This window comes from Arachis ipaensis, chromosome B03 (genome assembly GCF_000816755.2).
Source record: "Arachis ipaensis cultivar K30076 chromosome B03, Araip1.1, whole genome shotgun sequence".
In the NCBI taxonomy this organism is placed as follows: domain Eukaryota; kingdom Viridiplantae; phylum Streptophyta; class Magnoliopsida; order Fabales; family Fabaceae; genus Arachis; species Arachis ipaensis.
This window is the reverse complement of record NC_029787.2, coordinates 1409450-1421193: the sequence shown is the minus strand read 5'-3', so window position 1 is coordinate 1421193 and position 11744 is coordinate 1409450. Positions and strand designations below refer to the sequence as shown.

General features: G+C 35.8%; 2 protein-coding genes across 2 annotated transcripts; both read right to left on the bottom strand.

The window, feature by feature from the left end:
• LOC107629394 (plant intracellular Ras-group-related LRR protein 9) lies at positions 335–4010 on the bottom strand. Its single transcript, XM_016332174.1, has 3 exons — positions 3125–4010; positions 1887–2053; positions 335–1691 (listed from the first exon to the last, which is right to left on the bottom strand). The coding sequence occupies exons 1-3, from the start codon at positions 3884–3886 to the stop codon at positions 1040–1042; spliced, it is 1581 nt and encodes a 526-aa protein (XP_016187660.1). The 5' UTR covers positions 3887–4010; the 3' UTR covers positions 335–1039.
• LOC107629392 (C2 and GRAM domain-containing protein At5g50170) lies at positions 5185–11472 on the bottom strand. The gene is made up of 9 exons (XM_016332173.2): positions 10444–11472; positions 8661–9833; positions 8333–8515; positions 7944–8227; positions 7735–7851; positions 7273–7535; positions 7014–7182; positions 6526–6798; positions 5185–5759 (listed from the first exon to the last, which is right to left on the bottom strand). Exons 1-9 carry the CDS (start codon positions 10817–10819, stop codon positions 5547–5549), a joined length of 3051 nt encoding a protein of 1016 aa, XP_016187659.1. The 5' UTR covers positions 10820–11472; the 3' UTR covers positions 5185–5546.

The following is an 11744-nucleotide window of genomic DNA, read 5'->3' as shown; positions in this document are numbered from 1 at the left end:
AAGAACCCAAAAAAAAAAAAAAATTAAATCAACATATTTCAACCTATTTTTCTCTCTCTAGTTGACTATTAATTGAAGGAGATGTCTTTCCAACCAATTTGTGTTTCTAACAGTTTCCCAAGCAAATTTTGGTCAATGTAGCAATTGTTACATGCGGCTCCCTTTAGAAAATTCACATGATAATCAACAATCATGCTTTTGATATAATATAATTTACTTTTGTAAACAAAGAGTCAAAAGCTCGCCAGTGAGTTATAACTCAAATGGCATAATCTCTCCATACTCAATTAAGAGGTTTCGGATTTGAGTCTCCTATCTTTAATATAAAATAAAATAAAATCAAAAGCTCGAACCATATTCTATAAGAACATAAGTTCCACTTCTCCCCTTTACAAGTATCCTGCAAGGCCTTTTGAGCCCGGAACTCTGAAACCATGCATTGACTTTTGTAGTATGCCTGGTTAAACTTTCCAAAACCATAAAAGAAAAACGTAGTATAGGATTTGCTTGGTAGTTCCCACATGTAACTGACATCTGAAACAACCTCGTGATCAAAACATTACCTAAAACATTGGATTAACAGTTAAAATGGTCCCTAAAAAGATTACGTGTTCATCAACTTGAACCTCGAAAGATCAAATGCTACATCTTGGTCCTTGAAAAATGCAATATTAAATCAAATTGGTTCTTAAGCTAACTAGATGATAACATGTTGTAAAATGAATATATCATGTATCATCACCTAACTTATGAAAGGACCAGTCTGATTCATAGTTATATTTTTCAAGGACCAATTTGAAACATTTGATTTTATTCAGAGACTAAATTGACACACACTAATCTTTCATCAAACATTAGTGGAGTTGATTATCAACGAAGATTAAAGAAAGACAAAAGTTCTTTCATCAGAGCATCCATCCCTACGGAAGAATTGCAAATTAAGCAATAGGGAGCAATTGCGGAGTAGTAGATATAGTATCTATCATCTTCATTTGACATACATGTTTTGAGAACCTCCAACACATCCTGGATCATCATCTCATAGCTGCTGATCAAGATAAGCATCTCTGGGTAATTTGGGTGCCATGGGTGATCCAACTGTTCCAAGATACCCAATTACATTCCCGGAAACATTCTTCAACCACGATGTGCTTCGTGTTAACCATCCATTCTGTGCTTGCTCTTGCATTTCTTGGTTGCTTTTCCTTTCTTCCTCTAGCAATATATCAATCCATCTCTTCGCCATAAAGGTTTTCACAGCCTCGACGCCTTGATTTACAATCTCCATTGGTGGTAATTCAATAGGATTCTGATCCAAGTTAAGCTTCGTCAAATTTTCAAGGCGACCAAATGTATCAGGAAGTGCATGAATCTGATTGTTGCTGAGATCTAATTCTTTGAGGTTAGTCAAATCACCAAATGTCTCGGGTAGTTCTTTGAGGTCACTGAAGTTACTGCTCAGGTTGAGAACTTCCAGATTGGTGAGTCTCCCGATTGCAATGGGAAGTCCATGTAGCTCATTAAAGTGAGCATCCAGATAGCGCAGCGACTTCAACTCACAGATAGATGAGGGTAGAGATCGAATCTTGTTCAGTTGAATCATGAGTTTCTTTAAGTTTGGCAATTCATATCCAATGTTCGTTGGCAAATATGTCAGACTGTTAAAGCTCACATCCAGCTCCACCAATGACCTGATTGTGCAATGAAGAACAGATTTGATCAACAAGATCTATAGCATGCTTATGGGGTAAGTTTTTATAACACTTGGATGAGATTGTATAAGGATTTTAAAGGGAATCACAAAAATGATGAGATTCTGCAATTGCTCAAAACTGGTGACATTCAATAACAATTGAAAAGATTGCTCTTTTGAAATTTTCAGATACCTGCATTGACAGATGGGATCAGGAAGGGCACTCAGTTTATTTCCAGAGATATTGAGAAATTTCAGTTTTTGCAATAATCCGATTGAATCTGGAAGTGATGTCAAAAGGTTTGAAGATAGGTTAAGCTCCTCCAGGTTTTGCAATCCAGCTATCGAGTCGGGAATTGTCTGTTTAGTTTCCCAGAACATGTTAGTGTAAAATAACAGTCGCAATCAAGACTTTTTACACCGAGTGTCGTGCATACACTTCAAACGATGCCATTATGTACTGTTATAAATCATGTCTATAAAACAGCTGTTTAAATCCAATACATTCTTAATAGAAAGAGAAGAAAGAGAAATCATAAGAAAAGCTATACACAACTAAAGTAAATAAGAACCTGTAAGTTGCAATTAAGATTTAAGTCTGTAGGTTTGGGAAATAACAGTGGAAATGAACATCAGTGTTCATCATCCATTTTAATGCTTGAGCTAAATATATGCTAAAGACAGGTCACATTTCTATGCAAAATGATACAATATTTGCTTGCATAAGTATTAAGTAATTCATTTTCTTAACTACCTCATCATTTATCAATCACTAGTTATGTGCATATCTAGTAATTCAGAAGTCAACAACTACCAAACCAAACTATTTCTCTTTGCAACTTAGCTTAAGGTTCACATTGAAAGGCTTCACTCTCCGGACTTTACCAAAGAAGCAATAAAGCTCATTCAACATCACCTCTGCTTACTCTCTCATTGATCTTACGCCCACTCCAAATCGAAATGATTCAAATGAAGCTCTCACACAGTACATCCATCGCATAATGCACATTATTTTCATCAATAAAAGCATACTACCACACCTCATCAAAATCAAATTCATAAAACTCAGTAGAATTTCACAGAATGCATTCTAGTCTAGAATACCAATTAGGTGGAAAATCTCATGCCGTTGTCAGTGAAGATGATAGTTAGGAGACCGTAGATGACAATTTAGTCAAATATATTAAATCATCTACGAGTTCTCAACTATCAACTCTGCTTCTGAGTCTCCACCATCCAATTATGTATTGCCATGTCGTGTCAATACGAATATTGCACTCTTAATTAATTTTATTCTTCTTCTTCCCCCTTTGAATTTCATGTTATCTATTGCACTGGCCTTCATCTAACTTTCTTGATCATACACAAAAGAATCAAATATTGAAACAAAATAAATAAATAAATAAATTCATTCAATCGTATGAATCTTACCGAAAGCTGATTGGCGGATGCATCAAGCACCACAAGGCCGGAAATCCTCCCAAACGCCTCCGGCAACAACCGCAACCGCCGGCCAGAAAGATCCACCCTCTCCATCCCTTTCCCGTAAGCTTCCTGCAGTATTTCCGCAACCTCTTCGTTCAGCTCATCACCAGCAGCAGCAACACCGGCGTCATCGGCGGCATCTCCGGCACCGCCGTAGATCCTAACGAGTCGCTTCTCGGCGTCAGCAAGAAGCCTCTCGTACGCATCGTGCATCTCATCGAGCTGTATGACCGACTTGACGACACGCCTCTCCTTCTCCGCTTCCTCCCTGCACTTGAGCTCCCTCTCGGCCTGCCGGGCCCGCCAAGTGTGGATATCCACGTCAGCGGGCCTGGGCTCCAGAACGATCTCCTCCAGCTGGCGTGACAGCCTGGCCTCCAGGTCAGCAAGGTCGGCCCTGGCGGCGTCGACTTCCTCGTGAGTAGGGCGGTCGCCAATTAGATTGAGAACCGATCGGGCCTGAGCGACGTCGGAGATTGCACGGCCCATGGAGGCGAGGAGGTTAGCGTCGTCAAGGTTGGGCATCTGGCCCAATAATTGTGTGCCGAGTGGGCCCACAGAAGAAGCAGCAGCAGCATCGGAGAGTGGAGGCGGCTGCTCGAGGTCGTCAAGGTTGTTATTGGAATCTGCGGCGGTTTTGGGAGTCAGAGAAGGGAGACGAGACATGACGTAAGAGAGGATTGGGAAGTTAGTTGGATTTGGATCCATCGATTTTCTTCTTCAATTCTTTTCTCTCAGTTTCTGAGTTTGAAGAAGTGAGTTGAGTCCAGTGTGTTTACTGTGTTGTGAATTGGGAATTCCGCTTCCCCTTCGTTTTCTTCTCTTATTATAATTGTTTTCTTTTTTATTATTTAAATTACTTAATGGCTGCCTTCTCACGCTTCTTTAATAATTTATTCTTTTAAAAATTATAAATTCATGGGTAAAGTACTAAATTGGTCCTAGGTTTGGGCGTAATTCTGTTTTGGTCCTTAAGGTTTAAAGTGTTCTATTTGAATCCAAAAAAGTTTTATTTAGTATCAATTTAGTCCCACAGTGAGGTGAAAATTAAATAATTAACAAAATGTCCTACATAACAACAGTTCAAAAACAAAATCGATAATCTGGAGAACAAGTACAAGCTCCAGAGGCACAAAATCAACCATTGATGCATCAATACATTTATTTATCATTTTCTTTAGTTTTATAGAAAATATTTTATTTATATTATAATAAAATAATAAATAAATGTATTGATATATCAATGATTGATTTTATGTCTCTAGAGCTTGTACTTGTTCTCCAGATTATCGATTTTGTTCTTGTACTGTTGTTATGTAGGACATTTTGTTAATTATTTAATTTTGACTTCAAATAAAACACTTTAAAACTTAAGGACCAAAACAGAATTACGGCCAAACCTAAGGACTATAATCTTTTTTTTAGAGATATATTCGCCTTACTATTCTGTAAAGCGTTTGGTGGAGAGATAGAGACGAAAAGACTGAGACTAAGAGACAGAAATTGAAATAAATCTCAGTATTCTATTTGGTGCAAAATAGAAGATAGAAATTAAAACAAAAATGAAACTCTAATTTAATTTGCATAAAGAGTAAAATTAGAATTAATTAATTGAAATTAGGATATTTTATATATAAAATGTTATTAAAGTTTCAATTTCCATCTCTACAAATTTTAGTCCCATCTCCACCTCTAAAAATTTTAGTCTCATGTGTCTTTATTTTTTGGAGATACTGAAATTTTGGAGACAGAGACAGAAATTTTAGTACCAGTCTCTGAACCAACAAACAAAATAATGATTCTCAATCTCTCGATCTCTGTGTCTCAGTATCTTAAAACAACAGCTACATAAACACAATATAGACTTCACTTTCTGATATTCCTATTCTTTTTTGTGCTAGGACGAAAACCAAACACATCCAAGATAAATGGATAATTGAATGAGATGCGATTATTTAAAGAGCATAGAATGAAAATAATATGATTTGAAACAAGCTTATCTTTTTGGCCGTGGGAACAAGCTTCTTTCATAATACGCCCCCTTGATAATTTTAAACATAATTCTGATCCAAAGAGAATAAGATAATACAATAATACAGATTGTCAATATCTTTGATATATTCACAATTTTGTATCCCTTATATATTAGAATTTAATCTTGATACACCGTAAAATAATTTTACGTGCATCAAATTACGTATGTCACATCAGCAAAAGTAAACAGATGTGATTGTACAATGTTATTAAATATTTTACAATCTCAGTGCATCAAAATTAAACTCTAAACTTTATATATTAAACTCGTTAGCCTTTATTATTATTATTATTATTTTTTCAGTGTTAGCATCATATATTTAATTAGGGAGTGCTAATGTCCATTAAAATTCTGAGACATTAACAAGATCTCTTTCTGAACCTGTTCAAATATTTCCTTCATTCTAATGGTAAACTTGGTTGATATGTTCCTATCTATCCTTTGCTGAAAATCAGAGCTCTTGAGCCACACAATTCCAATGTATATATCACACTTGCAACCACTTTCATCAATACCACATTTCTCAATTTCGTACCTAAAATTTATCTACAAAAGAGAGGGGAAAAAAAGATAATTGTAATCAGGTATCCTTTATGGAACAATTAAAAATATGTACAAAAAGATGAATACAGTTAGAACTTAGGATCGGTTTAGTAAAACTTATAGTTTTTGAAAAGAGCTTTTTGAAAACGGTAACATCTATATTTGGTAAATCAAACTAAAAACATTATTCAATACGCACAAGCAACAATAATTATATTTTGGTAAAATGACTTCTAAAATTAAAAAGAAAAAACATAATAGACATAAATAAAGGTAAATTTTAATATTTATTAATATTATATTAGACTTTTTTTAATTTTAATAAACATAAACAAACTTTAAAAATTACCTCCTTTTAGATGCTTTCGAAACCCACTTTAACTCTTAAAAATTACATGCAGAAGCACACGATCTTTTTTATTTACCAAAAACACAAAATGAAGAGTTTGTACTTTTTACTTCTCTAAAATGTTTTACCAAACCGAGTCTTAATTTCTATACATTCTTAGCCTAAAACTTTCTTAACATTCAATCAAATGTTCTATTTGAGATAATAAATGTGAAAATTAAATATCCTACTTACGTGACAACATCTGATTGGTTGCTAATGTAATTCAATCAGGTGTTGTCACGTAGATAGAAGTAGTTGCTTTTTAAGATCATAGATGTGATGATTAACTATTTGTCTACGTAGCGATATCTAATCGGCTAACAATGCATCAAAATTAAATTCATGTAATACAATTGTTTCCAAGTTTAGAATACATACATGGAAGTGATCAGCAAATGGGACACCATGAAGAGTCATAACCTCATTCACAATCCAACCTCCAGTGTCTGCATTTGGAAACTTCTGTTGTGTGCATGTGACATCGCCGCCGAAAACCGACATTTGACGATTGAATCTGTACGAAACGCGCCTTTCAAAGACGTCCGGCTTTATCGGCTCCCACGAAGTAGTTTCATAGTTCATACAACCTGCTCTCTGCATAATTCTATGTTCCAAGCTTCCTCCATCAAAAATTCCCATCATTGATCTCATCTGTGCAAAGAGTAACACAACAATTCGAAGTATCATCCAATCATGTAATGCCAAATCATCAAAAAGAAACTTTGATTATTACAATTATATACTGATATTGGATCAAGTTTGAAGTCATAAGAACAAAATCTTCTCTATCATCCTTCAATTTCATCAAATCAAAATACCATGCAAGTTATATGGTATTGTTTGTGGCACAAGCAATTGATGCTTACCTTGATTGGAAATTCTGCAGAATATATCTTGGATCCTTTTCCTTCATTGTCCATGACATATTCAGAGTCTTCAGGAATTACAAAGCGTTCTTCTTGTTCTTCATGCTCTTCCATAACTTGTTCTTTCTGGTAGGGCAGTGTTCTTGCTCTCCACAAGGCTCGAATCGTTCTTTTAACAAGGAACGGAAAAAGAAATGTTATTGGATAACTTCCCTAAGTTCAGTCTACATTACTAGAAACAGTTTCATGTCAATAATACCTGGAGGCCACACCGAACGATGCAAATGACTGAAAATGGAACCTAAGCCTTCCTTCTTCGTCTATAGACTTTGCGCCATGCCTTGCATCGATTCCTCGACCTTTCCGCAGAATTATGACCAGTATAGGGCTTCCTACTGATGCCCATGTTGGAGGATGAACTTGTATGTCCTCTATGTCTTCCCAAAGGAAGAAAAATTTGGTTTTATGTCCAAAAAGATTGGCATAAAACCCAAGAATCCTAGCTGAAAGAAACATCCTTCCCTGCAGTTACAAAAGTATTACATGTACAAATCCAGAGAAACTAACTCTAAAGATTTCCACTTATTATAATATCAAGGAGTATAGTAATATGTTAGTTCATCGGCACACGATTATTCTAACAATTCTTCAGTTTGAGGTATTACATATTTGGAAAGCGTTACTAAAACTCTAAAAGCATGCTCTTATGCTAACTACATACCTGTAAAGGCATTTTTCTCTTCAGGTAACATGTGAATTCTTTGATTAGAAATTCTTCTGGAGGCAAACCAAACAGTTTCTGGAATGTAGAATTTCGTTGAGGCGATTGAAGATTCAACTGCAATCCATCCATTATTAGTCACACATACAAGAAAGGATTCTCATGATCCATAACACCAAAAATGAGAAACCAATTCCTAGTTCTTATACCTTTCTTCCTACTTCCTTTTCCATTTTCTCCAAATATTCCTTAATCGTTTCGACTCCTTTATTATTGTCCAAGAAAATCCTCAGATGCAACTTCGATTGTGCGGACTTAGCGAGCTTTCCTTCAAGCACAATCCACATGTCGGCCAATTCTGTCGATGTGTGCTTTAGAAAATTGATCTCGGCATGTCCTAGCGAAACATCCTGGTCAAATGGACCATCAAAATCGAAAACTTCCACATCTAAAACCGATGGTGGTTCTTCCATAGCATCAAACTCTAATATCTCTGCATAAATTTGAACAAAAAACCAATAGAGAAACACTGGTAAAAATATACTCATCTAGAAAGGAAAAATTTCATGCATGTAATAAGTACCAAGTTAATGCAAACCATTCCATTGAGGATCAGATGTTTGAAGCTTCACTGAGCTTGACCTTGTTTGTCCATTGCAGGTTAAAATTACATAGGGGTCCGACAACCCTGTGGACTCCAAGGATGCCAAGTCGACCGCCTCAATTAAAGCCACTGTAACAACCCAACCATCCCCATTGGCTTTTAGGCCATGATCAGTTCCTGTTACAACAAATTAGATCAATAGTTAAACCTTCATAGCAAATCAATTAGTAGTGATAACTGATAACAAGCATGACAACAAGGTTATCAAACTCTCGAGTTAACTCCTATACTTCATAAAAGTAGTTTCAAACAATGTGCTTACCCATCTGAAATCTAGCCTGCACAAAGTGAACAACCATATTGTAAACGCGATGCAACTGAATGATCAAAATTGCACTTGTAACAAGCTCTCCAAAGCTATCTGGCAATTCAAGTCCCTTGAATTCCAAGCCGCGAGGTTCCCTCGGACTGCACCGCGAAATATGCAGCAAAACATATAACAACATAAACAAAGTGGAAACTACCGTGAAATTCAAAAAGTATTTGATTGCCATCCACCAATTCCAAGGGTCCTCTGTCTGCAAAGTTGCCAACACATGTTCCTTGTCTGATAAGTCTGCCAAATCTAGCACCTTGAAATTTCGAGCGAGTAGGTCGGAGAACTGATCAAAACTCTCCTTCAATCCTTGTCTAGTTCCCCCTTCTATCATTCCTTTCATCATTGTGCTCTGCAGGAACATCATGCCCCATGATATCACAAGATGTGACGATTTCTCTCCAGAAGATAATTCGCCACCCGGCATTATCTTGTAAAGCAATTCAACCCGAAATGTGCTCCCATATGGAACCTCAGGTGTGCTTACACTAACAAGTACTGCAAATTCATCCTTACTCACTCTAACATAGCTTTGCTCTTCAGTGGCATTAACAGCCTTAACTAGCTTCGAAGCTGCTTTTGTATACGAAACAACTCGCATTAAACAAGATGTGTCCCCATGTTTCCATGTCCAAGGCCCTTCTTGCATATTTGTTGTCCCCTGCAGTTCTGCCAAATCTTTCCTAAACTGTGAATTCGGTGCGAAAAGAAATGCATTGAGATCATATGGAGATACTACATAAACCTGATCCACCAGAACACCGCCCGGCAAGTTATCTGGCATCTCCTGTTTGTTATCTCCGGATTCCATTAGTGCAATTGCCTCTTCAAAGCTACAAGGAGAAGATAAACCTTCTACAAAATCTTCAGAATCAGATAAAATAGTGGATGTTTCGGGAGAATCCTCAGCTTTTGATGAACTTCCATCTTTCTTGTTGAAGATCCTATCTAAACGGTTAGCAATAACCTTCAGCAACTTTTTAGTTTCACCCATTTTGTTAGATGAAATTTGTGGAGATTCCAAGTCTTTTGAGTCTTCAGTTGCAACACTCAAGTTTTGTGAATGTGTGTGGTTGAAATGGCTTTTACTATGAAGAGATATGGTAAGTAGAATTTTCCCTGATTATATAACACATTAAGCTGAAAATCAGTTTGATATGTTTAATCTGTGAGGAACCAAAACAATAAACAATATAAAAATTAAAATAAGATAAGAATGTGAAATGCAGCTCATGGTTTTTTCATGCAGATATATGTCATTATCTCTTCTCCAATACAATTCCAATAGTTGAAATTCTAGACATGGCATGAAAAATATGAACCATAAGACTAAAAGGGAGCACAGGGTGAAAGTTAACAAAGATCACTGCTCTAGTTTTGTTTAACACTACAGTAATATAGCTTCAACATACTTACAATCTCCAAATACATAAGAAAATTCGCATAAACCAAATGCATAAGAAAATTGCAGATAGTTTACAATCTCCACCCCATTGCTTCCATGCCTTAGTTTTTCAAAGATATTTGAAGCACAGAAACAGAAGTTTTGTTGTTTCTGTCTCAAATACAGTATCTAAATGCAGTCTTATAACTCAATGTAGAGAAACAAAATTTGGCACATTCATAACTTAATCTATTCATAACTAACATAATAAGTTACACGGAGTTATAATAAGTTATGAACATATCAATGTCTATGCAAGTAACATATATTGTGAAGGGAACAAACCGCAATATTTGTTGAAAAATTTCCCACTATTAGGACTTTGAAGATTGAACCAAGTTGGGGGCAAGGTTTGTTTATCAGCAGAAGCAATAGAACCAACAAGAACCCTCACTTCACCAACCACAAGTTCCACAGAACCACCATTGATGACCCTTGATTCATCACCACCACCATGATGAGTATTACTAACAACAGAGACAAGAAGCACTTGCTCCAAATCATGCACCTTCAAAGCAAACTCCTCATTCCAAATTGGGTTGCAAGTGTTCCTCACTATCCTTGTAGTCTTAGACTTCAACTTCCCAAGCTTGAGCTTCACATAAGACTCATTCACTGGAAGATCTTTTGCTTCCAATACACAAACACACAACCTCCCCATAATATCTTATTATATTATATTATCATATTGTATTGTATTGTATACATCAAAATTCAAAAGCTTGAAACTTTACAACTTGCAAGGCATATAAACCATAAAGCAAATAGCATAGGGAAGCTTAATTGGACAAAAGGGTTTGATGGGGTTTCAGTGTTTGTAAAAAAGATTGGTTTTTTGATTCGGTGAAGTGGTGGGAAGGAAGGAGGGAATCTTGGGGTGGAAGCCATGAGAGAGAAGAACTCGTGTACAATGAAGGGAAATGACACGTTTTGTTTGAGAATTGAGAAAGTGAGTTACTTCAAGTTTAGGCCAAAAAATGGAAGCTCCTTGTTAGACATTTACTTATGTAAGATGGTTTCCTCGTTACTTGTTAAGACAAATGTTGCTTAAATAAGGTTTTGGTTTGATGGGGTTGCGGTGGGTGTCACAAAAGATGAAGTAGATAGAAGACAAAATGGGATAAGTGCAAGTCTTGTCATAGATTCTAATTTCTAATTGCTTTGATCATCATTCATCAAAGTACACAAAAAAAATAAAAATAAAAATAAAAATAAAGGGTTGGAAAGCAAGAACTTTCTCAGGTGAGGAACATTCAAAATTCCAAAACCAGAAGAGTTGAGAAAGATCTGAGGCAACCTTGTGTTTTTTCTAGATGGAAGAAAGAGAATTTTTGGGTATGCTTCAAAATTCAAATCTAAATTAATTGCTTTTGAATAAGTAACTGCTAAGTGCTAACTTCTAACCATACCCTTTGTTCAAAAAGCAATACTTTTTTAATAAATAATTTATTATATTTGTTAAAATATATTATAATCAACTAGTATTTATTATGCCAATGAATTATAGTTCAAATGACATAGTTTTTCCATACTTAATTAAGAGGTTGCGGGTTCGAATCTCCTATCTTTGATAAAAAAAAAAACTA

Coding starts and splice junctions, on each gene's coding strand:
- LOC107629394 (XM_016332174.1), bottom strand. CDS start 3,886: ATGGATCCAAATCCAACTAACTTCCCAATCCTCTCTTACGTCATGTCT. Junction 2,054..3,124: donor CATCCGCCAATCAGCTTTCG/GTAAGATTCATA, acceptor GAAACTAAACAG/ACAATTCCCGACTCGATAGC. Junction 1,692..1,886: donor GATCCCATCTGTCAATGCAG/GTATCTGAAAAT, acceptor TTGCACAATCAG/GTCATTGGTGGAGCTGGATG.
- LOC107629392 (XM_016332173.2), bottom strand. CDS start 10,819: ATGGGGAGGTTGTGTGTTTGTGTATTGGAAGCAAAAGATCTTCCAGTG. Junction 7,183..7,272: donor TCGTTCGGTGTGGCCTCCAG/GTATTATTGACA, acceptor CCTTGTTAAAAG/AACGATTCGAGCCTTGTGGA. Junction 6,799..7,013: donor CTGCAGAATTTCCAATCAAG/GTAAGCATCAAT, acceptor CTCTTTGCACAG/ATGAGATCAATGATGGGAAT.